Source organism: Narcine bancroftii, chromosome 14 (genome assembly GCF_036971445.1).
Source record: "Narcine bancroftii isolate sNarBan1 chromosome 14, sNarBan1.hap1, whole genome shotgun sequence".
NCBI classification, from domain to species: Eukaryota; Metazoa; Chordata; class Chondrichthyes; order Torpediniformes; family Narcinidae; genus Narcine; species Narcine bancroftii.
Window position 1 is genome coordinate 36,828,276 of NC_091482.1, and position 24,667 is coordinate 36,852,942.

Sequence of the window (24,667 nt, forward strand, 5' to 3'; positions counted from 1 at the left end):
TTTAAAAATATTTTTATAGAGTGTAACAAAAACCCTTTACGCAAGGTATATTAATGATAACAGAAATCAAATCATGCGTCACATATCAGTTGTAAATTAAAGCATAACTATAATTATTACAAACTTATTTGGTTCAGGACATCAAATTCTATAATTATAATTAAACAATTAAATCATAATATATTTTTCTCATTCAGGAGTGTTGGATTTTGAGTGGGGAGAGAGTTGAGCTGGTAGAATTGGATTAGAACAAGTGAGAAGAAGCTAGGATAGTGCTTCAGGTGAATGGGTAGGTTGAGCCTCGTGACCTATTTGGACACTGCATGCTCTCTGCAAATGCATCTCCTGCAAAGGGCAAGTGGAACTAATGGCTGCGATGCACAGATCCCAATCTATCCCAATCCAGAACTTCATCCTTGGCGAGGTCTTCCTGTTAGTGTCTCAGAAGGACCACAAACTTACCAGAACTCTAAGAACATGGTGTAACATCCATTTATGTTGTGACCTTAGTGTTTGGTGTAACTCCTCTGGTGAAGGAGGGAGAGCATCTGATAAACTTGGCTTGGATTCCTTGGGGCAGAGGAAACTGTGAATGATTTTATTGAGGTGATTAAGATGAATGAATAATGGGGATTTAGTGAAATTAAGAACTGAAGGACAATCTTAAAATTAGAATGAGCTCGTAAAGGGGTGAAATTAGGGAACACTTTCTCCACACATCCCTTGTCCAAGGCCTGTATGTATCATGGCAGGTGATGACTCCAAGCTGGAGAATGATGGCCTTTCATTCACTGAGAGCCTTGAGGAGTGTTGTGCTGAAGTTGTGAATCAGATTCAGAATCTATGGTCATGTTTTGTGCAGCCTCACAGGTGCAAATATTTCTATAAATTACATTTAAAAATTAATTAATTAATGCAAAATAAGAGAAAGTCCTTGGTTCATTATCCATTCAGAAATCTGATTAGTGAGGGGAAAAGCTGTTTTTGTACTGTTGGGTGTTTGTCCCCAGGCTCCTGCCTGATGGAAAAGGGCATGGGCTGGGTAATGGGGGTCCTTGAGGATAGATACCCATGATGGCATTGGCCAAGTTCATAACTCTCTGTTATCTTTTTGTGTCCTGTGCATTGGCTCCTCTGCACCAGGCAGTGATACAACTAGTCAGAATGCTCTCCACGATTCCCCTGTAAGTCTTTAGTCTGTTAGGACCCAAAACCAAACAGCAATAGATATTCACCAAGACAAATGGTCACTTAAACAAAAGTTGTTTTTAATTATCTTTAAACATGAAAACAGAATCAAACTTTAACTTATCTCTATTATTAACTTACTTAACCCCCTTCTAATTCTAAGCGCATGTGTTTGTAATGTGTATGTAAGTTTAGAAAAGTTATGGGTGAGGTGCAGTGGTTCTCAACCTTTTTTTCCACTTCCAAACCACCTTAAGTAATTCCTTACTAATCATTTTTTTCTTTCTTTTCTTCTCTTTGGCTTGGCTTCGCGGATGAAGATTCATGGAGGGTTATGTCCACGTCTGCTGCAGGCTCGTTGGTGACTGACAAGTCCAATGCGGGACAGGCAGGCACGGTTGCAGCGGTTGCAAGGGAGAATTGATTGGTTGGGGTTGGGTGTTGGGTTTTTCCTCCTTTGTCTTTTGTCAGTGAGGTGGGCTCTGCGGTCTTCTTCAAATGAGGTTGCTGCCCGCCGAACTGTGAGGCGCCAAGATGCATGGTTGGAGGCGATATCAGCCCACTGGTGGTGGTCAATGTGACAGGCACCAAGAGATTTCTGTAAGCAGTCCTTGTACCTCTTCTTTGGTGCATTTCTGTCTCGGTGGCCAGTGGAGAGCTTGTCAAAGAATACGATCTTGGGAAGGCAATGTTCCTCCATTCTGGAGACGTGACCCACCCAGTGCAATTGGGTCTTCAGCAGCATGGATTCGATGCTTGCGGACTCTGCCAGCTCGAGTACTTCGATGTTGGTGATGAAGTCATTCCAATGAATGTTGAGGATGGAGTGGAGACAGCGCTGATGGAAGCGTTCTAAGAGCTGTAGGTGATGCCGGTAGAGGACCCATGATTCGGAGCTGAACAGGAGCGTGGGTATGACAACGGCTCTGTACATGCGAATCTTTGTGTGTTTCTTCAGGTGGTTGTTTTTCCAGACTCTTTTGTGTAGTCTTCCAAAGGCGCTACTTGCCTTGGCGAGTCTGTTGTCTCTTTGTCAATCCTTGCATCAGATGAAATGGTGCAGCCGAGGTAGGTAAACTGGTTGACCGTTTTGAGTTCTGTGTGCCCGATGGAGATGTGGGGGGGCTGGTAGTCATGGTGGGGAGCTGGCTGATGGAGGACCTCAGTTTTCTTCAGGCTGACTTCCAGGCCAAACATTTTGGCAGTTTCCGCAAAACAGGACGTCATGCGCTGGAGAGCTGGCTCTGAATGAGCAACTAAAGCGGCATCGTCTGCAAAGAGTAGTTCACGGACAAGTTGCTCTTGTGTCTTGAAGAGATTGCCATCCGTGCGGTACCAGATGTAAACAGCGTCTTCATTGTTGAGGTCTTTCATGGCTTGTTTCAGCATCATGCTGAAGAAGATAGTAAAGAGGGTTGGTGCGAGGACGCAGCCTTGCTTCACGCCGTTGTCAATGGAGAAATGTTCGGAGAGCTCATTGCTACTAAGTAATACTAATCCTTACTAAGGGAATACTTAAGGTGGTATGTGAGTGGGGTTAAAAAAAATGGTTGAGAACCACTTGTGTAGAGCAAATTAAATTGAATTTAAAACAATATCTGGTTGTATGGTGGGGACTGGACAATACTGTTCACATGGAAATATATATTCCCAGTTTCAATGCAGACAGTGCAAGGAATTCTTCCTTATGGTGTGAACTCTCTGCTTAATTCCAAAATTTCAATATACATTTATTTAAAATTATTACCTTTATGTATATATGTGATTATTATGTGCTGTGTATTGTGTGTATGTGTGCGAGTTGGAGAAATGTAGTTCTGTCTGGTGTATGTACAGTCAGATGTTAATGAACGAACTTGAGATTCTGCTTCTTATTGTTGACGATGTGTGTGTGCAGATGTGTGTATGTGGGTGTGGGTGGGTGTGCACGGGTGGGTGTGGGTTTGCATGGATGTGCATGTGTGTTCGGGTGTGTCTATGCAGGTGTGTGCACGTGGAAGTATATGGAGGTATGTGCATATGTGTGCAGGTGTGTATGTGTGCAAATGTGTGTGCGGTTTTGTGTGTGTGCTTGTGCATGTGTGTTTGTGGGGGTGTGCACATGTGGATAGGTGTGTGCGTGCGTGCATGTAGGTGCACACGCCTGTATATATGTGGGTGAGAGTATGCATGTGTGTGAGTGTTTATGTGTATGTGGGTGTGCGTATTTGCAGGTATGTGTGGGTTTGCATGTGCAGGTGTGTGCATGCGCATTTGTGTTCAGGTTTGCATGTGTGTGTTTGCATGTGTGTGCATATGGAAGTGTGTGTGTGGATGCCCATCTCTGTTTGTGTTTGCAGGTATGTGAACATGCATGTGTGAGGGCATGCAAGTGTGTGTGGGTGTGCACGTCTGCATGCGTGTGCAGGTTTGTTCATGTGTGCAGTTGTGCACGGCTGCATATATGTGCGGGTGCATGCAGGTGCATGTCTGTGTGGGTTTGTGTGTGTGCAAGTATGGGTGCATGTGGGGATGAGGGTTGGGGTCAGCATCCACATCTGACATTGACCTCTGTTGAAAACTTTGGTTATGTGTGGTAAATGTGTGCGTTTCCCAATTTCTTTTGAAAATATTTTTATTGATTTGAATCAAGAGTTTGTTGTAGTGATGTGCTCAGTCCGAGCTGTAGTTCAAACTGGTTTAATCAGCGTTCCCTTGGCCAGCTTTTATACACTTCTGGTTCCCGGCTCTCCTCTCCCCGGAAGTGACATCACCTGCTTATACAAAAAGACTCCTCGTGTGCGCGGGTTTTGCTCTGCAATGAAGAGCAGGGGGAAAGCCTGGAGCCATTTTGAGAGAAGATCTCCTTAGCTGTGTGCGGTCAGCATTTGTTCTGTTTTGGCCACCACAGTGTATTAATAACAGAATGAGACGATGCGAATAGCTCCGCATAATTAATAAAACAATCAGTATATCAAATTGTAAATGATAGTTTTAAAAAAATAATAATAAATAAGAGGAATAAAACTAAGAAAAGGAAAAGATAGAAGAAAAAAAGGAAAATAATGAAAAAGAGGAGATCCTGTATATTCAAGATTCAATTTATTATCAGAGTAATAAAATGGGCTCATATCACACGAAATTTCTTTTTACCTGCTGCAAGACAGAGTCTCCGCCAACAGGCAAACTTACAGTCAGAGAGAGAGAGAATCAAGAGAGAGTCCCCCCCCCCCCCCCCCCCCCCAGAGTTCGCAAATGTTTCCAGCGCTTCTGCAGCCCTTGAGGCCACATGGAGTCCAGTCCAAACCATTGGCAACCCCGAGTTCCAGATCTGAACCTCCGACACGGTCAGGAACCCTTCCAAACGCTCGGCACCTCCTCACATAACGGTTCAGATACCAGGTACCCCTCGAGCCAGTCTCCAGCAGTCTGCAGCAAGTCTCCTGATAGCAGCAGCCCACAGCTTCCGTGGGTTCCTTGCCTCGAGTCACCAGCAGCCCATCGCATGCACTGGTCCCTCAGCCACAGAACCCCCCCCCCCCCCCCCGCCCCCGACTGGTCTGCCGCCGTGATCACCATACCCGCAGGCCGTCTCCTCTGCTTCTTCCTCTTAGGCGGTACGTGATCTTCCGGACTCTCATGCTCTGCTCCTGTCCTCCACTTCCCCGGATTCTGAAGCCCCTCGTGGCTGGTGCTGATTGAATAGGTGCCGCCATCTTGGCCATAGACCTGTGGTCACAGGATTTCAACTAAAACCATTAGCATATGATTAGCATTAAATAATAAACAGGGAGGAAAAAAATGAAAGAGAACATGGAAAAGGCACAAGTCGGGCAATTCAGTTACATTGAAATGAAATTATAAAATAAGAGTCTGAATGACCTCCACAGTGTCTGAAATCTTGTATCAGAATTATTAACCGAATAACGATCTTTTCCATGTCCAAACAGAACATGATGGCTCACAACCACTGAGCATGAGTAGGTGGGGCAGCATTTTTCCATTTAAGTAAAATCACTTGCTATGACAAAAAGGAGGCAAAAGAGATAGCATGGCTCTGAACCAGAAGAATGATTCTCTCCTATATTGTTGAAGAGGGCCGTCAAAGGATTTGGTACAAATTCTATATTTAAAATGTAGACAAAGTGCGCAAAACCTCTCTCCAGTATTTTTCTAGACTAAGTCATGTCCAGAACATATGAATTAATGATGCTTCTCTGCTCTTATATCAGCAATTTAACCATAGGCATATGTGCCTTAAGTTGCAGTAAACAATGACGAGCACATAACAAAGAGCTATTAACCAATTTAAGAATTGTGTTCCAATCCACATCCAAAATAGTCAAATTTAAATCCTGTTCCCAAGCATTTTTAATTTTAACTCATGAAGTCTTTTTTTTAAACAAAACAATTTCTCATAAATAATAAATATTAAACCTTATCTACAAAATTTGATTCAGACTCTCTTGGAAAATCAGAAAACAGTGATTCAAGAAAATACTGGACTTGCAAACATCTAACAATTGAGATTTGGAATTTCGCAGAAAGCTGCTCAAATGATACAAAGTATCCATCAATGAAGGGATCCTTAAAACTGCGAATCCCCTCTCTATACCATTTCTAAAAAATAGCATCATGTTGAAAAAGGTGATGAGATACATTAGGGCTTGAAAGAGAGAAATTATGAAATGCAAAATGTTTTCTAAACTGGGCCCAAATTCTCACAGAATGTTTAACTGTTCACTCAGTTGAATGTGGAAGTGAAGAGCCAAGAAGCACTACATTGGAAACATTTGGGGGTGGGGTTAAAATTCAGCTCCATTGATACCCAGAACAGACAGTCAGAATGATTGTGATTGTGGGAAAAAAAAGGCCAAGATATAAGACTTGGTATATTAACTGGCCAAGAATAAAATAGGCAGAGCCATTCCACCATCTTAGATCTCTAGAGAAGAACTTTACTAAGACAAGGGTGCTTCCCATTCCATATGTAAGACAATATAGTCAACTAAGTCCAAAAATGATATAGGAAAAAAAATTGGAACAGATTGAAAAAGATATAAAAATTTAGATAACATATTCATTTTAATAGAATTTATACGTCCAATGTTTAGGCCAAATCACAAGATACATAAAAATAAAGTTTGAAGACCTCTCATAAAGTTTAAAAAATCTATTAGTGGAAAAAGAAATTAAATCCCGTTTTGATAAAAAAGTCTTAACCATAAATACAATCAAAATGTGTCGATTTCCTTCCCTTCAACCACTCTAAATTGACTCGCAATAACCCTGCTTTTCCTGCAAAAGCCTCAAAAATGAATGAATGAAGCTCTTACATATTCAATCTTCAACCCAAACAACCATTCAACAGAAAAAAGAAAGAGAAAAATGCCATTCAAGACATAACTTCCCTGTAAACGGTCTGCTGATTCATAACTTCGGGGGAGTATCTAAGTTGTTTGCAATGATATTGCAGTGTCCCTTTATGATGGACTTCACGGATCAGCAGTTTCTTTGTTTGATAGTAGTGTATTTGTATAACCACTGAACGTGGTTTTTGCCCTGATTTGGGTTTGGGTAATAGTGAACGATGTGCTCTAACAAGCTTCGATATTGTTGGAACCATTACTTCCCCAAACCCCATTACCAGCAGGTCAGAAAAATATTGAGTATCGCGTGCCAGCTTCAGTATCTTCAGCCAAGCCCATGATGCACAGATTCTGCTGTCTAGTTTGACTTTCGAAATCGATAATTCTCACCATTAACTTCTTGATATTATCTTCCAGGTGATAAACCTGGTCGCTCAAATCCTTTACAGTAGATTCGGCTGAGGTCAAATGCTCACCTGGTTCATCAGTAGAACAACAGGCCTGTGCAAGCCGATTTTTCCAATGCCAAGAACCTAGCATTTAGAACTTTAAATTCTTCAGCAATCTGCTGACCTGCTCAGGTGCTTCAAAGAAGCCCTCAGTAGTCAGGTTTGCCAGTGGATTAGGCGGAGTTTCATGTTTCTTTCCATTTTTTGACCTTGCCACTCCTTGTATCCATTTCAACTTAGATAAGAGCACAAAATCTGAAATTCAACACGTTTGAAAGTTTTTAAAAAGGTAAATGGGGAAAAATGAATACGGAAAGTACAGAGTTGTGATAGGGATGACTACTCCATATCACACACATCCAGATGTTCCCATTCCCCACAGTTTCAGAAATCAACACAGGCCCCTACTTTTAGAGGCTGGGGTTATACTTCCCTAGAATTTAGGTCTCATTGGGCCTCATCAGAAGGGGGTCAGGATAAGGTGAGGGGTATATCAAGAAACCAGTGGGACTGAAAGTCAGGTCGAGGGGAGATTGATTTGTTTATTTTCAGGAAGACCAAAAAATATAGGAAAAACTTTGATTTGTGTGCCATCCAGCAAGTCAACCCATTCCCGAGTACAACAGGGATTGCAAATGTTGGCACCATTGTTAGTGGGGCAAAGGCATGGTCAAACTTTTAATTTAGATGTACATCATGGTAACAGGCCATTAGGCCCCACGAGTGCACACCAGGGGTATAGATCAATTCTGTGGCATGTACTCATGGGTTGAAATGGCCTACCACCCTTTGCATAAAGAAATTTCCCATCATGTTCCCCTTGTAATTTTCCCCCTTCAATCTTAAACCATGCCCTCTAGTTTGAATCTCCCCCACTCTTAACTGAAAAAAGCCTATCCACATTTACTCTGTCTGTCCCTTTTAAAATCTTAAACACCTCTATCAAGTTCCCCCTCAATCTTCTACACTCCAGAGAAAAAAGCCCTAGTCTGCACAACCTTTCCCTGTAACTCAAACCTTGAAATCCTGTCAACATTCTCGTGAACCTTCTCTGCACTCTCTCTATTTTGTTTATAAATTTCCTATAATTTGGTAACAAAAACTGTACACAGTACACCAAATTTGGCCTCACCAATGCTTTGTACAATTTCATCATAACCTCCCTACTCTTGAATTCAATACTCCGATTTATGAAGGCCAACATTCCAAATGCCTTCTTCACCACACCATCTACCTGAGTATCAGCCTTGAGGGTAATATTTACCATAACTCCTAAATCCCTTTGTTGCTCTGCACATCTCAATAGCCTACCATTTAATGCATATGACCTATTTAGATTTGCCTTTCCAAAATGTAACACCTCACACTTATCTGTATTAAATTCCATCAGCCATTTCTCAGCCCACACCTCCAGCCTTCCTAAATCACCTTTTAATCTACGGTAATCTTCCTCACTGTCCACAACACTACCAATCTTTGTATCATCCGCAAACTTGCTTATCCAATTCTCCACCCCTACTTGCAGATCGTTAATATATATAACAAACAATAGTGGACTCAGGACCGATCCCTGAGGAACTCCACAAGTCACCGGCCTCCAATTGGACAAACAATTTTCTACCACTACTCTCTGACACCTCCCATCCAACCACTGCTGAATCCATTTCACTACCTCCTCATTTATACCTAATGCCTCCACCTTTTTTCCTAACCTCCTGTGGGGGACTTTGTCAAAAGCTTTACTAAAGTCTAAATAGACAACATCCACAGCTTTCCCTTCATCAACCTTTTCTGTAACTCACTCGAAAAACTCAATCAGGTTTGTCAAGCATGATCTACCCCTGACAAAACCAATCCCTGTACCTCCAAATATTAGTAAATACCATCCCTCAGAACACTTTCCATCAACTTGCCCACCACAGACGTCAGACTCATGGGCCTATAATTCCCAGGTTTACATTTGGACCCTTTCTTAAACAGCGGAACCACATGCGCCACCCTCCAATCCTTTGGCACTACCCCCGTGGCCAGTGACATCCTAAATATGTCTGTTAATGGCCCCACTATCTGTCCACTAGCCTCCCTGAGTGTCCTTGGGAATATTTTGTCCGGTCCCGGAGATTTATCCACCTTTATCTTTCTCAACACAGCCATCTCTACCTCCTCGGTTATCCTTATATGCTTCATGACCTCCCCACTACTTTTCTTTACTTCAACTGGTTCAATATCTTTTTCCCTAATGAATACCGAGGCAAAGAAATCATTCAATATTTCCCCCATTTCCTCTGATTTCTCACTCAGCCTACCCTCGCTATCTACAAAGGGTCCAATTTTATCCCTCACTAATCTTTTACTTTTAATGTACCTATAGAAACCCTTTGGATTTATTTTTACTCTGTCTGCCAAAGCCGCTTCATGCCTTTTTTTGGCCTTTCTAATTTCTTTCTTAAGATTCCTTCTACACTCCTTGTAGTCCTCCTTCAAATTCTCAGCTCCTTGCTCTTTATACCTCTTGTACACCTCCCTTTTTCTCCTAACCAAATTTCCAATATTCCACAAAAACCAAGCCTCCCTATGACTTCCAGCCTTTCTTTGATCCTCACTGGGACATATCTACTCTGTACCCTCAAAATTTCTTGTTTTGAATATCATCCATTTTTCATTTACATCCTTACCTGAAAATATCCTGTCCCACTCAATACTCCCCAAATCCCATCTTATTCCTTTGAAATTTGCTCTTCTCCAATCTAGAAACTCAATAGGCCCCTCCTTGCTCTTCCCTAAAACTACCCTAAAACTAACAGAGTTATGATCACTAGACCCAATTTGTTCTCCAACAATAATGTCCGATACCTGACCTAGCTCATTCCCTAACAGGAGATCTAGTATTATACCGTCCGGAGTTGGTTCTTCTACTAATTGATTTAGAAAACAATCTTGAACACAATTAACGAACTCTAGCCCATCCAGCCCTCTAACTGTATGGGTATCCCAATCAATGTGAGGGAAGTTAAAATCTCCCATGATCACTACCTTATGATTCTCACACATATACGTTATCTCCTACAAATTTGTTCCTCTAATTTTCTTGGCCCATTTGGTGGTCTGTAATACACCCCTATTAGCACCCTCATGCCTCCTTCACCCCTTAATTCCACCCAAACAGCCTCACTGGACGATCCCTCCAGACCAGGGGTGTCAAACTCAAATTCACGGAGGGCCAAAATTAAAAACTTGGACTAAGTCGAGGGCCGAACTAAATATTTATTGAAAATTTTCAACAACATCTACATGTTTTCTCTTCTTTCAACATATGTAATGTTAAACTTTTTCTTATTAAAATAAATGTCTAATAATAGTTTTGGATAAACTCTTTCCAGAAGCATTAACAAATGAGAAATAAAATATTCAATAAATAATATTTCTCTATAGAGGATTTGTCAAATGTTGCTAGTGTGCTGTCGAATAGTAAAATCTGAGGGCTATTGAGAATGTGGGAGAATAACATGATTCCTGAAACAATCCAATGGGTGACTGATTGTGGGCATGAACTCTAGCAGGGTTATTTGCCATGCCCTTTTTCCATTGGTACAGATATCCTTTGATTTACACACTTTTCAAGTTTTATGCCTAATGCATAAATCCAGGTGCAGGACCATTTTTAACCAGGAATATATTTATCACTGTGACATGAAACTATTGGAAGATCGTTTTATCCTGAGATTAAAGTTCATAATACTTACTCAGGCCTGTGTGCGGGAGGGCGGGGTTTGCGGGCGATCAGGTTGGACAACGACAGTGCGGGGGCATCGGCTCTCGCTGCAGGACGGCATCTCAGCGGATCAGCGGCCCCATCGCCGTGAGTCGCGGATCGGCCTGCGGCAGGGAGGGGGAGTGGGCAACGGTCCTGGCGAGGTCAGGCCCGAGGCCTCCGGTTCCGGGCGCTGGGAAGCAGCCTTGGCTTGCCCTGACACCGGCCAGGCCCCAAAACCAGAGTCCACGGTGAGACCCTGCAACGTAAACAGAGGAGGTGGGAGTGATTAGCAGGCTGACGCCAATGCATTCTGGGATTTGTTGTATTACTGTGTATGCGCTATACTGGCGCGGCGGCCAGCGGGCCACCTCTAATACATTTTTGAAATGATCTTGCGGGCCAAATATAATTATATCGCGGGCCAAATTTGGCCCGCGGGCCAGAGTTTGACATGTGTGCTCCAGACCATCCTGCCACCTCACGGCAGTAATGTCCTCCTTAACAAGCACAGCAACTCCTCCCCCTTTTTTAACACCTGATCTATCACATCTAAAACAAATGTATCCTGGAATATTAAGTTGCCAGTCCTGCCCCTCCTGTAGCCAGGTCTCACTAATTGCCACAATATCATGACCCCAAATATCTGTCCATGCTCTAAGCTCATCTACCTTGTTCACTATGCTTCTTGCATTAAAATATATGCATTTCAGAGAATGACTCTCACATATATTCTCTTTTCTACCTTTTACCCTAATCTCCATCTTACCTTTGTCATCGTTATTATTCCTATCTAGGTGGCCATGCTCCCTTGACACTACTCTCACACTCTGTTCCCCACCCCCCTGCCAAACTAGTTTAAACCTTCCCCCACAGCTCTAGCAAATCTGCTTGCCAGCACATTTGTCCCCCTCCAGTTTAAGTGGAGTCCGTCCCTTTTGTACAGGTCCGACCTTCCCCAGAGGAGATCCCAATGATCCAGAAATCTTATCCCTTGCCCCCTGCACCATCTCTTTAGCCACGCATTCATCCTCCACATTCTCCTATTTCTACCCTCACTAGCACATGGCACCAGCAGTTCCAAAGGTGCACGGGGTAAGGAGGTAAATTGGTGTATTTGGGAAGTGCAGGCTCGTGGGCCAGAAGGGTCTGGTAAAGTACTATGTCTCTAAATCTTTTAAAAAAACCCTAAACGAGCAGAGTATAGTGTTACAGAGAAAAGGTTTGAAAAAGGCAGCTTTATTTAGTCCAATAACAGGGAAAGAGATGTCCTTAAATCTGGTGGTGTGTGCTTTCAAACTCCTGTATCTTCTGCCACAGGATTGAGGGAGACGCGTGTGTGAATGAGTGGGATGGGAGCTTTTGGAGTCTAGCAATTGTCGAGATGTGGGAGGTGGGAAGAAGCATTCTGTGACAGGAAATATAGGACCAGCATTTTTATTGGTGGGGAAATTATTCTCTCTGACAGAGGGCAGTTCAGATGTTAGCATGGAGATTGGGGTGAAGTGCTGTGTGGGGAAGGTACTAAGGAAGAAGGCAAGTTATTCACCCACCTGGCAGGTGAGGTGTGTTGTCCCAGGATGGTGGCATCTGGTCCAAGTTTCAACAAGAACATCCCACAGGAAACAACATCCTCACATGCTCCTCCTGCATAGGAATTGCGTTGATGTGGTGCCCATTTACAGCTGTCAGTTAGCCATAAATTGGAGAATCACTACCTGATTTTCCAGCCGGATGGCGTTAACATCGACTTCTCCGGTTTCTGCTAACCTGCTCTCTTCCCCCAGGCCTCCCCCCACCTTACATTTTTATTCAAACCCCTACTGACATTTTTTCCATCCCTTGATGAAGGGCTTAAACCCCAAACATTGATTATGTCTTTCTCTTTGCTTTCTGAAGGACAGTCTTTTTCCTGCTGACTTTCTCCAGCATCGTTTTTACTTCATCCACAGTGTGTGCAGACTTTTGTGCTGTCAGATATCTTTACTGCCATGAAACAACCCCAAATATTACATTGTAGAAAGATTGTCAGTTGCATAGCGTTTAGGTGAAAGAGTTGTGTTATTGAATTTCTTGGTAAAATATAATTTTTAAAACCAGAACCCCAATGTAACCTGTAGTTAATATTCCACCTTAACAAACTTGGCAAAGTCTTTGCACCAATTAGGAATGGAACATTGAGTTTTTTTTTTAGAATTTCCAACTATGAACAAAGAATGGAAAAAATGACAAGGTAGGGATTTATTTAGGCTGTTATCTCAAACATGTTTGGAAAATAAGAGGCGGTAATATGGTTCAGAGGCTTTCAAAACTGTCCAAAATGTTGTATAACTTGATAAGTTGATATTCTGAGCTTGCATTTACTGAGCATCCCTTAGATGAACTTTATAAATGCTGGCACAACTTCTGCGAAACTGCTTCTGTTATGAATTGGTATCGCTTGTAATCATAGCCACACATATCTGACTCTCCTCGCTGAGATGGGAGGGCGAAGGGAGAAGAGAAAGAGGAGAGAGCTAAAGAAAGAGAGGGGGAGAGAATGGTGATAAGAGGGAAGGGCAGTGGGATAAGAGAGGATGGAATGAATGAGAGAAGGAGAGAGGGAGCATGAATCCCACGCTGATGTAAGTAAGCAAAGACAAGAACAGGATTGTTGCTGAAACACCCTGCAGATGTGCAACTGTCTCTCTTTCCTGCCCCCACAATGAGATCCAGCCAGAAAATGCATTGAGGGTGGGTGGAAGGGGCAGGGCGATGAATGGGGGAAGGTAAAGAGGAATGGATGAAGCAAAGTCACCAGTGTGGACCAGCTGAACCAACTGACCCATTTTCTGTGTAATAAATGTGGGAGCTGAGACTCAGTCTGTCCGATAGTAAATGCCCTCTCTTTACACAGTCGCTGCAGAATCTCTGCCTCCATGCGCAAGTGTAATGGGACCGGTACCAATCAAAATCAACCAGCTACTACATTGTGCTTTTATATATAAACCAAAGTAGGTAAATAATTCCTGCAGCTGAGTTACATCAGGCAGTAACTGATGGGCCAGTCTGCAGCTGAGTCACTAGGGTCAGTGAGGACAATCTGCGCATTGCCAGCTCGCGGTGTTTGAATTGTTTCAGCGTCACGTCTGGTCATTGGAGGTGCGCAGTGCTTGTGTCACCCAGTACGCTGTAGGCCTGATCGGGTACATTAAGGAAGGCCAGAGGATGGAAATCTCCCTGATCCATTGACCATAAGGAGTTAACTTGAAGGGAAGTGGTCCAATATTAGCTGATACTCTCCCATCTTTCAGCTGAATGACAATTGGAGGGGATGGTGGGGAAATAAGAAAGGCTGCACTTGCGGAATGACAGATGTCCAATTCAGTATCAGCAACCAAGCAAGTAATCAGGAGGAAATGCTCCTCCAGCTCAGTTGTCGAACTGAACGAGACATTGGAGCAAAAATGGGGCTCAGTTATCGTGGACTTCCTTCTTAACCACGTTGTCAAAGCAGCAATATTTGCATATTTATCTCTCGGGGAAGAATCCCGTGACTCTTTGATTAAATACTCAGGTGTCTGAAAAATACTTTTGTATCGATCAAGATAGGATTAGAGAGGATTTAAGAAATTTTCTTCCCTGCCATAAAGTGGCGAGAGTCTGGAATACATGGAACATAAAACTGGGTAGCATAGGAACATTGGCCCACAATATCTTTGGTGACCATAATGCCAATTTAAACAGCGCATCTGCTAACATGTGGTCAAGATAGTTGTGGCAGGGTCCCTTCTGTCATTTAAGAGAAGGTTGGATGTGTACATGGAGGTGAGGGGGTTGGAGGGTAATTGGCGGTGAGCGGGAGGTTTGAGCTAGTGGAGTTGTTCTAGTGAACCGGTACGGACTCGAAAGGCCGACATGGCCTGTTTTCGCACCGTAAATGGTTATATGGTTAATGCATAAGCTTTGACTCCAGAGGAGAGCGCTCTCTGCTTCCACATTCCCAGAACCACGACAATGAGTTATTGTGAGTGCGATTCTTAGGAAAAATCTAAATTTAAATATTGGTGGTATTAAGATATTTTTGGCAGAAGATGCGTATCTCTGCAGAGTGAAACAAAGCATGTATTGAACCACGAGGTTCACAAATAGGTGGAATACCATCCTGCCACGTAAGAGGTCACTGATACAATATGCATTATTATTCAGCCACTTTATGACATGCTCTCAAAGTTTTGTGCATACACACCCGATTGTCCATAAATAAATAATTTCATGTTATTATTATTTCAATGAGCATTCTGGTATGTCAGATGCTGAGACACAGACTGATCACAGCTTCTTAATAATGGGTGCATGTGTGTGCACTCTGGTCTGGAGAAACAATAGTTCATCAGGTTGTCTAGGTTGAACTCAAAGTCTGATCCATAATTCTCTGGATTCCTTGCCTCCCTCTCCAGCCCTCCAGCCTTTACCAATTCCTCTTCTGCTCCTCAAAGTTTGTCTCTGTTGCCTCATGAGCTCCGAATCCCCTGGTTGTTCTCATTCTCCCGCCTCCCCTTTAGCTTCACGCTGGCAGGCATGGCACATTGCAAAAGAATCTTATGACCACGACCTTCCTGACACTGGACTGGGTAGAGAAAAGGATCCTTGTCTCAGCGCCAGTGTTTTGCAGAGCTGAAGGTAATCTCCTCTCCGCTGCGGCCGAGAGCATTGAGTCACCACCCCTCAGTGTGAGGGGAAGGCACATTGAACACGGGAGACAACAGCCCAGAGTAGGACAATATCACATTGTGATCAAGGCTCTTTGTGCTGTGTGACTCTACCTTGGCTGCCTTGTGCTGGTAAATTGGTATTACCTGGTGACACCTGAACTGCCTCTCCACCACAGTGCAGTAAAACCACACACACTAAAATGGATCACAGCTCGTATTGACTGTCGGAGGCATCTGGTGGGCACTTTACACCCATCAAGCTGCTCTGCATTCACTGTCCCCCTATCTTGCCCTCCACCCTTTGCTGACTTTGGAAAATAATTTATTTCATCTTTTAAACCCCATTGTAATGGAGTCCAGAGGACCCCAAAAACCAGCAGCAATAGATCTGCACCACAACACAGGGTTACTTAAACAAAAGTTTTTAATTATATTTGAACAAGAAAACAGAATTAGACTTTAATTTATTACTTAACCTACTTACTTAACCAACCTAACCTACTTAATCAACCCTCTAATACTAAGCGCAGATGTGAGTAATGTGTATTCAAGATTAGAAAAGTTCTTTGGATCACAGTCCAATCTCACTGGTTGCAAACAATTCTTGTACTGTGCACAGATGTTAGGATGGTGCTTAACAGGCAAATGGTTATCACTTCAGAGGATTCTTGCTGGTTTTCTGAGAGAGATTCCTCTTCCAGGACATCTGCACCTGATTCCTGTTTAATCAATCTGGCTGACGAAACTTGCCCCCTTCAGGGTTCTCCAGATGATCCTCCTTCTTTCAGGTCACCTTTCAGACAGTAGTCTTCTCCTTTGACCAGACAGTCTTCCAAACATTTGCCAGCTTTGTCCTTCTGGAACTGATTTCTATCTCTTTTCTCTCTGTTTCACACCTTCCCTCTCTGAGAGCAAAACAGTTCTGTCTGCCTGCAAAGATTACATACTTTCCCAGGCAAGCTGTATGTTGATACTTTGTTGCTCTTTTGCAAAAAGCATTCTGCAAAAGCCTGCAAATATTCTGTTTTAAAATGTTTGTGTGCTCTAGCAATTCCTCTCAAACCATCTATAAATATAATGTCACACCATTCTGTAGTTTACTTATTCAAGGAACTTAATTTAAAAAAAATTAACGATACAGCACAATAGAAGACACATAGCACCCAATTAGCATACAAAGCCCATACATTTTGGAGGGTGGGAGGAAACTGGAGTACCTGGGGAAAACCCATGCAGTCGCGGGGAGAGCATGCAAACTCCTTACAGATAGTGGCGGTTTCGAACCCCATTCACTGGCACTGTAACAGTATCGCAGTATCCGCTGCGCTATCCATGCCACCCGATCGCATATCAATGAACTGCAGCTAATGTTCTTCCACGAGCCAAGGGGTTTGTGGGCCAGGATTCCTCATCATATTGCTGGCGATTCCCAGGGGTTCCGAAGATTACATTAGGTGTGTCCATGGCATACCCAGCATCGGCTCCTCGGGCCACCCCAGCAATTTGCCTGCTGATCAACGTAAGCTGTCAGCCAGCAGCAGGATTGATGGAGAAGAGCAGTACCAGTATTTCTGAACTCGTGTAGCCTCAGTGTGGAAGAAATACACAGGATGGGCTATCACTGTTTATTCAACCCATATTTGGTGATATTTGACTCAATGTAGGCTGCAAGCCTAAATCAAATTGGATTAACCCGAGACCAAAATTGCTCTTAAAGATTCCTGTGATTAAACTCATTCCTGAAGCAGTTACCCAGCAGCCAAATTTCACCATGTGATCTGAGTGGAGTAGGGCTGGGGTTCGCATAACATTGCCAGCTATTAAGGCTAGGGAATAGAGCTTTCCTTCTTATCCGTCCAGCTGTCTGTCCACATATCCATCTTCCTATCTATCTTTTAGTCCGTCAGTTTCTATTTGTCTATCTATCTGTCTGTCTGTTCTGTCCATCTTTCTTTCTATTGATCTACCTGTCTGCCCACCTGGCACAGAGCTGGGCCCCACTGGGCACTGCCAACAGTGCCGAAACCTGGCCACTCTGAGCCACGTTAAATACCACAGCAGTCCTGGTGTGAGGGTAAGTCACTGAGCGGTGAGAAGAAAAGGAAATGGGTGTGGTTGAAACTAATTGGGCAGGGGAATGGGAACTGATATGCAGAAGAAATGGTCCGGTGAACAGAAAGATAACAAGAAAATCAGAAATATTCCCAGAAGTGCAGAATCCAGATGAAAAAAAAACAATAAAAATGACAAAGGGAATATTCATCAATAGACCCTTTCACCTGCCATGTAAAATGGCATCATTTGCCCGGTTAGTGCCCTAGTTATGCAGCAGTTTGAAAGGATCCAACCAGGTCCCTGTCCTACATCAAAGGGAGTTGGGTAACCCAGTTAAACTTACCTAGGTCATGTCCACAGGTGATTTGAAAATGAAAATGGCCGACACACTTATTCCGGTGATGTCAGCACTTGTGTGTGTTTGTCACTGGACAGCCAGGTTCCAAACATTCGGTGGTACTTCCGGTGAGTGTGTGACATGTGGGATCCCCCTTAAATTGCCATTTAATGGGTTGATTCCCTTGTGATTTGAAAAGTGCTTCCAGCACCTTTGCCCCAGTAATCGCACCCGGGTCTCAGGAGGGCCTCCCAGGGACTGTACTTTGAAAGGGGCTGGTGTACTACACACACTTATCTGAAGCTGTGAAATATTTGCAACAATAGAAACCATATTGTGGAAAGATGCAGCAGGGTAGGTGTGGTAGCATTGATGAAGGATGCTGTCACATTTCCAAACAGAAGGAAGGTTATGTGATGGCCCCTACATGAGTTCTATTTACCTCAAATTGACACACAAAGGGAACCTATTCAGTTGCAGAGAGTTTCTATAGTCTTCAATTAGTGGCAAATGATGTAAAGGGAGATAAACAATTCTTGAGAGAACGTTTAATTACACTGAAGTTGATCTGGAAAAAATGGGAGGGTGGGGAGGAGATGTGTTTTATTTTATGTTTTGTAAACAATCGTACAGAGTTCCAAGTAGCACCAAGCATTGACCCACAATGGGATGAACTTTGGAAATGTCGGGATACCATGAACTGCCTGCATTTAGTGCTCCGGAGAGCAATGAGAGTTTTGCGTCTTTTCCAACCCCTGGTGGGTCACTGTTTCTGAATAGTTTAATCAATTCCCAAACTGACTACAAGAAATTAAAATTGTCCAGCATCCAACAGCTTACAGTCAATACAATGGCCCGAACAGGTCAATGGATAATGTATAAACACAGAAGGGAGTATTTAGTGTGGCCTGTGACTGTATTCCTCTGATGGAGCATCAAAGATGCTAATAATTGAGTTTGTATTATAGCCATAAGCTCAAGCAAGTTTTTTTTTGTTAGAGAATGAAGATTTTTTTATACAGTACCACATTTCATGACAGCAACAAAAAAGATCAGCATTCATACCACTATTTCTCAGCTCCAACACCCCAGTTGGATCCTGACCTCCAATGCTCTGTGGGGATTTGTACATTCTCCCTGGGGTCGCATGGGGTTTCTTCAGGTGCTCTGAATTCCTCTGCACCTAAGGAAGTGCAGTTTTGGTGGGTTATTACCCCTAATTACCACTTATTATTCATCAGGGAATTGTGTGGATGCTATGGCCCAGTGGGCTTTACTGTACATTATCCCCTAAAAGATGAAGGGTCCTGGCCTGAAACGTTCTTTTTCACCCTCTGCCGCTGCTCGACCTGCTGAGGTTCTCCAGCAGATAGTTTGATGCTCTAGATTCCAGTGTCTGCTTTCTCTTGTCCACAATCTCACAGAGGCTCCTTGTTAGCACTTTTCTGGGAATGTGAAGGAAGTGCAGAATACACACTCCCAAACTCCTTACACATTCCAACATTTCCACATGGTGTAGAAAGTGGCTATTTCAGTCCAGCAAGTCCACTGTGGCAGAGTAAGCCCATTATACCACTGAAAACTATTCTCCCCACCAACTCCCCCAGGTTCCACCACTCACCCACTCAAAGGGAAATTTACAGCAGGCAATTAATCTACAACTGTTTGGGATGCGGGAGGGAACCGGGGGTTGGAAACCCTCTCAGATGTCTGCCGAGATTGGGCTTGAACCTGCATCACCTGCATCACTGGAGCTGTGAATTGGCAAGAGAGTCTAGGGTCAAATGTGCTGGAGAAACTCAGCAGGTTACGCAGCCTCCACATTAAGTAAAGGGTAACCCGGTCCCCTCATCAGCTACAAGGAGTCTGAATAATTTAAAAAAAAAATTACTCCTTCATCTCATTGTCCTGTGCAAGAAGAAAGGGTCAGATTTAGCTTTGTTTGTCATTGGACATCTTTGGTCCATTATTTGCCCACAAGAGTCGGGGTTAGGCAGGCAGCAAAATCAGAGAGGAGTCGGCTTATAATGACCCCATTTACCCACTGTGCATGAGCAATACTTGGGCAAGTCATCGTCCAGCACGACGGGAGCAGGGCCTTTCCCAGAGGCTGGCTGTGTTCCTCTCCAGCCCACTGATTATAAAAAGCTACAACCTCTTTGGGCTCTAAGTTGTTCCATTAGATACGTGAAGGTTTGCCGTAGATGGGTTTATTGTCATAAGCAATGCACCTATGCACCGACATTTGTACTTGCTACCACGAAATAGGTACTTAGTAAAGTAAACTACAAAGCCACACCAATAGTATATTTAATTGAATTAAATAGAGTCAATAAATGCAAAAAAAACCATAAATGTTCATAGTCATTGTAAATGAATGCAAGCCCAAATGGCCAGGATTAATAAGGGGATTGGATGGGCACGATGGATTAATGCCAGAGTGCAGCTCCCTTTCTTCTGTTGTTTTGATCTTAATACAGACTTTGCTCCTTCTTCCCAAAGGCTTTCTTGGAAAAGTATGGCTACCTTGAACATGGGCCCTTTGAGGGGTTGAACTCTGTACAGCTCATGGAGGCAGTGAGGTAAGCAAAACACCAGTGCTGCGTCCCAGGGGATTCATAGATGAGCTGCAGCCACGAGGATCTGCAGAGCGAAGACAATCATCTTCGTTCTGTGTCTTTCCTGCTCTGAGCATGGAATTAAACCAGGGCTGTTGACTGGGCCTTAAGCAAGGCGACCAGCACAATGACATCTTCCTTTCATTCTCAGATCTTGATGTTTTGTTTGAAGGATTTATGGTTAAATATAATACTGAGGACACAAAACTCAGCACTTATATTACAATGACAGTGTGAGCTTTGGCTGGTAGTCTACAACTACTGTTTACCTAGCTGAGCTGGGGCTGGCTCTGGTGAAGGAATCAGAGACAGATCTGCCAAGATAAAGATATCAGTTCAAGCATCCATTTTTGGATAAGTTGTCAGTGAATCATTTAAAATAGAACAGCAAAGGCAACAATCCAAAATTTCTGCTCTATAAATGTTGCCTGATGAATATTCTCGTGGAGGAATGTAAACTGTGAATGAGTTGTGAACGTGTGTGGCAGGGCTGCACAGGCAATAGTGCTGCCTCTCCGCTCCAGCACGCTGTAACTGCAGAGTTTCTCCCAGGGTGCTCCTCCATTCCAAAGACGTACCGATGTGAGGGTAATTGATGATGGTGAATTGCACCCAGTGAGAATGACTGGCATGCGAGAGAGAACAATTTATTGCAAAAGTAGGTGGGATTAGCAAGCGCCAGTATAGACTTGATAGACTAAAGAGCCTTCTATGTGGTGGGCAGTGTCCAAGATTTGCTGGTTGCGTGTGTGTATGCGTGTGTGTGTGGGGGGGGGGTGTGCATGCATGTGGTCTGTGTGTGTCTGCGTGCATAGATGTTGTATGCATATGGTGTGTGTGTGCATGTACATGTCTGTAGTGTGTATGTGCATGCATGCATGTGGTTTGTGTGTGTCTGCATGTGTGTGCATCAAGTGTGTTCATGTGTGTGCGCCTGGTGTGTGCATGCCTGTTCATGCATGTGGTGATTGTGTGTGTGATGCGTGCACACGTGTCTGGTGTGCACACATGCATATGTGTGCGTCCATGCATGCTTGTGGTGTGTGCATGTGTATGTTCTATTATCAGGAGGTTGATGCTGCTTTCAGCTTCACACTGATTACAGTGTAAATTGACAATTATAGGGCAAAGCTGTAGTGCTACAGGGCATAGAACTGCTGCTTCATTAGCACTAGAGATCCAGGTTCAATCCTGACCTCGGGTACTATCTGTGTGAACGTTCGGTGCTCTGGTTTCTACCCCCATCCACAGATCAGTGTAAATTGTACATCTAGTGGGAGAATGGGGGGAGAGGCTAATGGGAATGTGATGCGTGAAATGAGGTGAGTGCAGACAGATCGTTGCTGATTCTGTGGCCATCTGGAACTTGACAAATGAATGAAGCAGCAAATGGTATCCTTACCCATAGACTTGAACAAATAATGAAGGATGCAGATATATTGGAATGACTGTGAGTAAAATCAGAGGTAGTGCCAGGCCATTCAGTGAGATTTGTCTGTGATTAATTATCTTATGAATGAAGGGGTATCTTCCAGCAAACCTTAGTGAGTAATGTGCTGTGGTGTTGATCCTTGGGAAAAAGCATTAACACTCCCATGCTTATTCTGTCTTGGAATGTTCTGGACAGAGGCAAGACCATTGTATTGAATTGAAATAATAGTACCCCAATGTTGTACCTATAATATTGTAGGTGAACAATAGTTGCTGCGTTGTGTCATGTGACTAAGTGTTCTCTGGGCTACAGCTGTGAAGACCTCCTGAAAGAACCTTGTTTTGGCTTCTGCTACCTCATGTACCTTGGTCGGGGCTTTCTGTGGGGACCTTGCAGCCACATATAATTTGCAGTAACCACCTCCATCACCATGGCAGCTTGATTCACAGCACAGACATTTCAATTTGTGAACTGTTTCGAGATCATATCAGTGGCAGGCACTGGTGCCATTAGTGTGTGTCTGCTCTGAAATGACCAATCCAAGATTACCCGTCAACATTACCCCAGCCGCATCTGGGATGAGAATAATTTACTAGCTGCTTTATTAATGATTTTCTTCTCCCTTCCTTTTCCAGGGAGCCATATATTGTGATCTTGAACTTCTAGTCACAGTGGAACATTTATTACCCAGTAGCTGGTTCAGCTGCTTCTCGGCCTTGCTTGTGTTTTCCATTGGACGACATAGTGAGGTCAAAGGGTAGACATTATGTACATGGAGGTATGTCAGGGATGTGAGGCTTGTCGTCAGCACCAGCTGTAAAGGCTGAAGCAGGTTCAAGCTAGACAGTGAGGCTGGCTTTTGAATTTCACGGAATTGAAACATCCTTCCTACTTTAACTTTTCATGGTTAATGGAAATCTGATTCCTTCCCCCCCCACCCCCCACCACACCATCCATTCCTATCCACAAGCCCACCGGGGTCACTGCAAATACCATTGGAAGTCTCCCATCAATTCCTCAATCCTCTGATGATCTTCTCCTGATCCCCTCCCACCCCCTCCATAAATCACTCTTGCCTCACCCATTTCCTATCCCCATCTAATATGCATCCCTGAACTTCTCCATCCCCATGATCCTCTGCGACATCCGAACCTTGGCCTCCCATGATCATTCCCGCCAAGGCCTATCTGACTAGCTGGTGGTTCTGGTGTCTGCCCTTGTGAAGTGCTTCCAGTGGCTGGTTGTGGTTCACATTAAACCCACCCTCACAGCCACCCTCAATAATCTCCATTCACCTGCATTGCAGGTCCACAGCTGCTGCCAGCACCTTGGCCCTACACAGCCTTGAACATGTGGTTAACACCTACATCAGATTACTGTAGATTAGCTGTAACATCACCTTCAGCAAAAGAGCAGAAAGCAAACTCATTGCCAAACTTCATGGCCTCATCACCACCCCCCTCCCACCCCCTGCAAACAGATCCACGACTTCCTGTCCCTCAGTGTGCAATCAGGTGGAAACTCCTCTACTGTGATAATCCCAACACCAGGATCCTTCAGGCTGTGCATTCCACCCACTACTGTAATTGCTCTACACCAGAAGGTGTGGCCAAATACTGCTCAAACTCCACCTACAAATTTGCAGATGGCACCGATGTCATAGGCGGGATCTTGGTCAATGATGAGTCGGAGTAACGAAGGGAGATGGGGGCGAGTGGCTTCATGCAAGGGCAACCACCTCATTCCAGAGGAGGGGCAGAGGTCATCCCCTGCTCCCCAGCAATGGTGATGAGGTGAAGATAATGGGCAGTTTTAAGTTCCTAGAAGATAACATCTCCAATGACCTGCCCTATGTGGATGCAATAGCCAAGAAAGCTCCCCAGTGCCTGAAAATATTTGGATTGTCACCTGTTCCTCTTAACAACTTTAGAGATGCACCATTAAAAGTATCCCATTAGGGTGCATCACTGGTGTAACGGAATCTGCTCTGCTCAAGACCGCAAAAAGTGCAGGGGGTTTAAACATGGCTCAGGCCATCACTCACAGCATCTGCCTCATCTGTACTCCCTCCTGCCAGCCACACTCTCTTCACCACCTTCCCATCAGGAGGAGGACTCACGAGTGTGAGACCACACACCACTGGGTTCAAGGACAGTCCCGCCATTATCAGGCTCCTGAGTGAACCTCACACGTGTAAACTGATGTTGCCTTTGTTCTGGGTCAACTGATCTCTCTTTGTAATTCTGCATTTCTGTCCTGTATCTTACTCATTGTACAATGTATTAGATGTTTAATTGGACTGCTCACAGAATAACTTTATCTCTGCATCATCATAAACTTGATCTGAGACCTTTGCTTTCTGCATTATATGGGGCCACAGGGACCTTGTGTAGTAGGAGATTACAACTTGGGAGCCTTGCACAAAACTGCCCCCTGCAATGTGACAGCTGAATGCAGGTTTTTATATGCTTTATAAAATCCAGTAGCTCCCCTAGCATTAGAAGGCAGCCATATTCAAGGGTATTGCTGCAGTGATGTTATACTTGTACTCTACAGAGAGTATGCTTGCATTAAGCATGTTTTTCGCTTTCTGTTCCTGATCATATGATACAAAATATGCCCAGCTCTCTTTCCAGCAAAACTCAGGGGACGAGACTGGCATTTCACAGTCAGTGAATGAGAGGCTGCAAGAATTTAGAACAGCCGGAGTTCATGACCTGTATTCATCACAAGAACCCACCATCCCCACTAAGTTCACTCACCTCCACCTCCTCTCATGGCCTGTGTCTTGTGCA

The 24,667-nt window shown here is 43.8% G+C and overlaps 1 protein-coding gene across 7 annotated transcripts in view; it reads left to right on the forward strand.

The window, feature by feature from the left end:
- Positions 1–24,667, forward strand: part of mmp28 (matrix metallopeptidase 28) — a 136,195-nt gene that overhangs the window by 12,043 nt on the left and 99,485 nt on the right. For 6 of the 7 annotated variants that reach the window (XM_069912118.1, XM_069912121.1, XM_069912116.1 and 3 more), the window contains one exon: positions 20,325–20,404. The exons of the other annotated variant lie outside the window; for it this stretch is intronic. In XM_069912118.1, the coding sequence (XP_069768219.1) occupies positions 20,325–20,404 (80 nt within the window). The remainder of the gene's footprint in view (positions 1–20,324; positions 20,405–24,667) is intronic. 7 annotated transcript variants of the gene reach the window in all.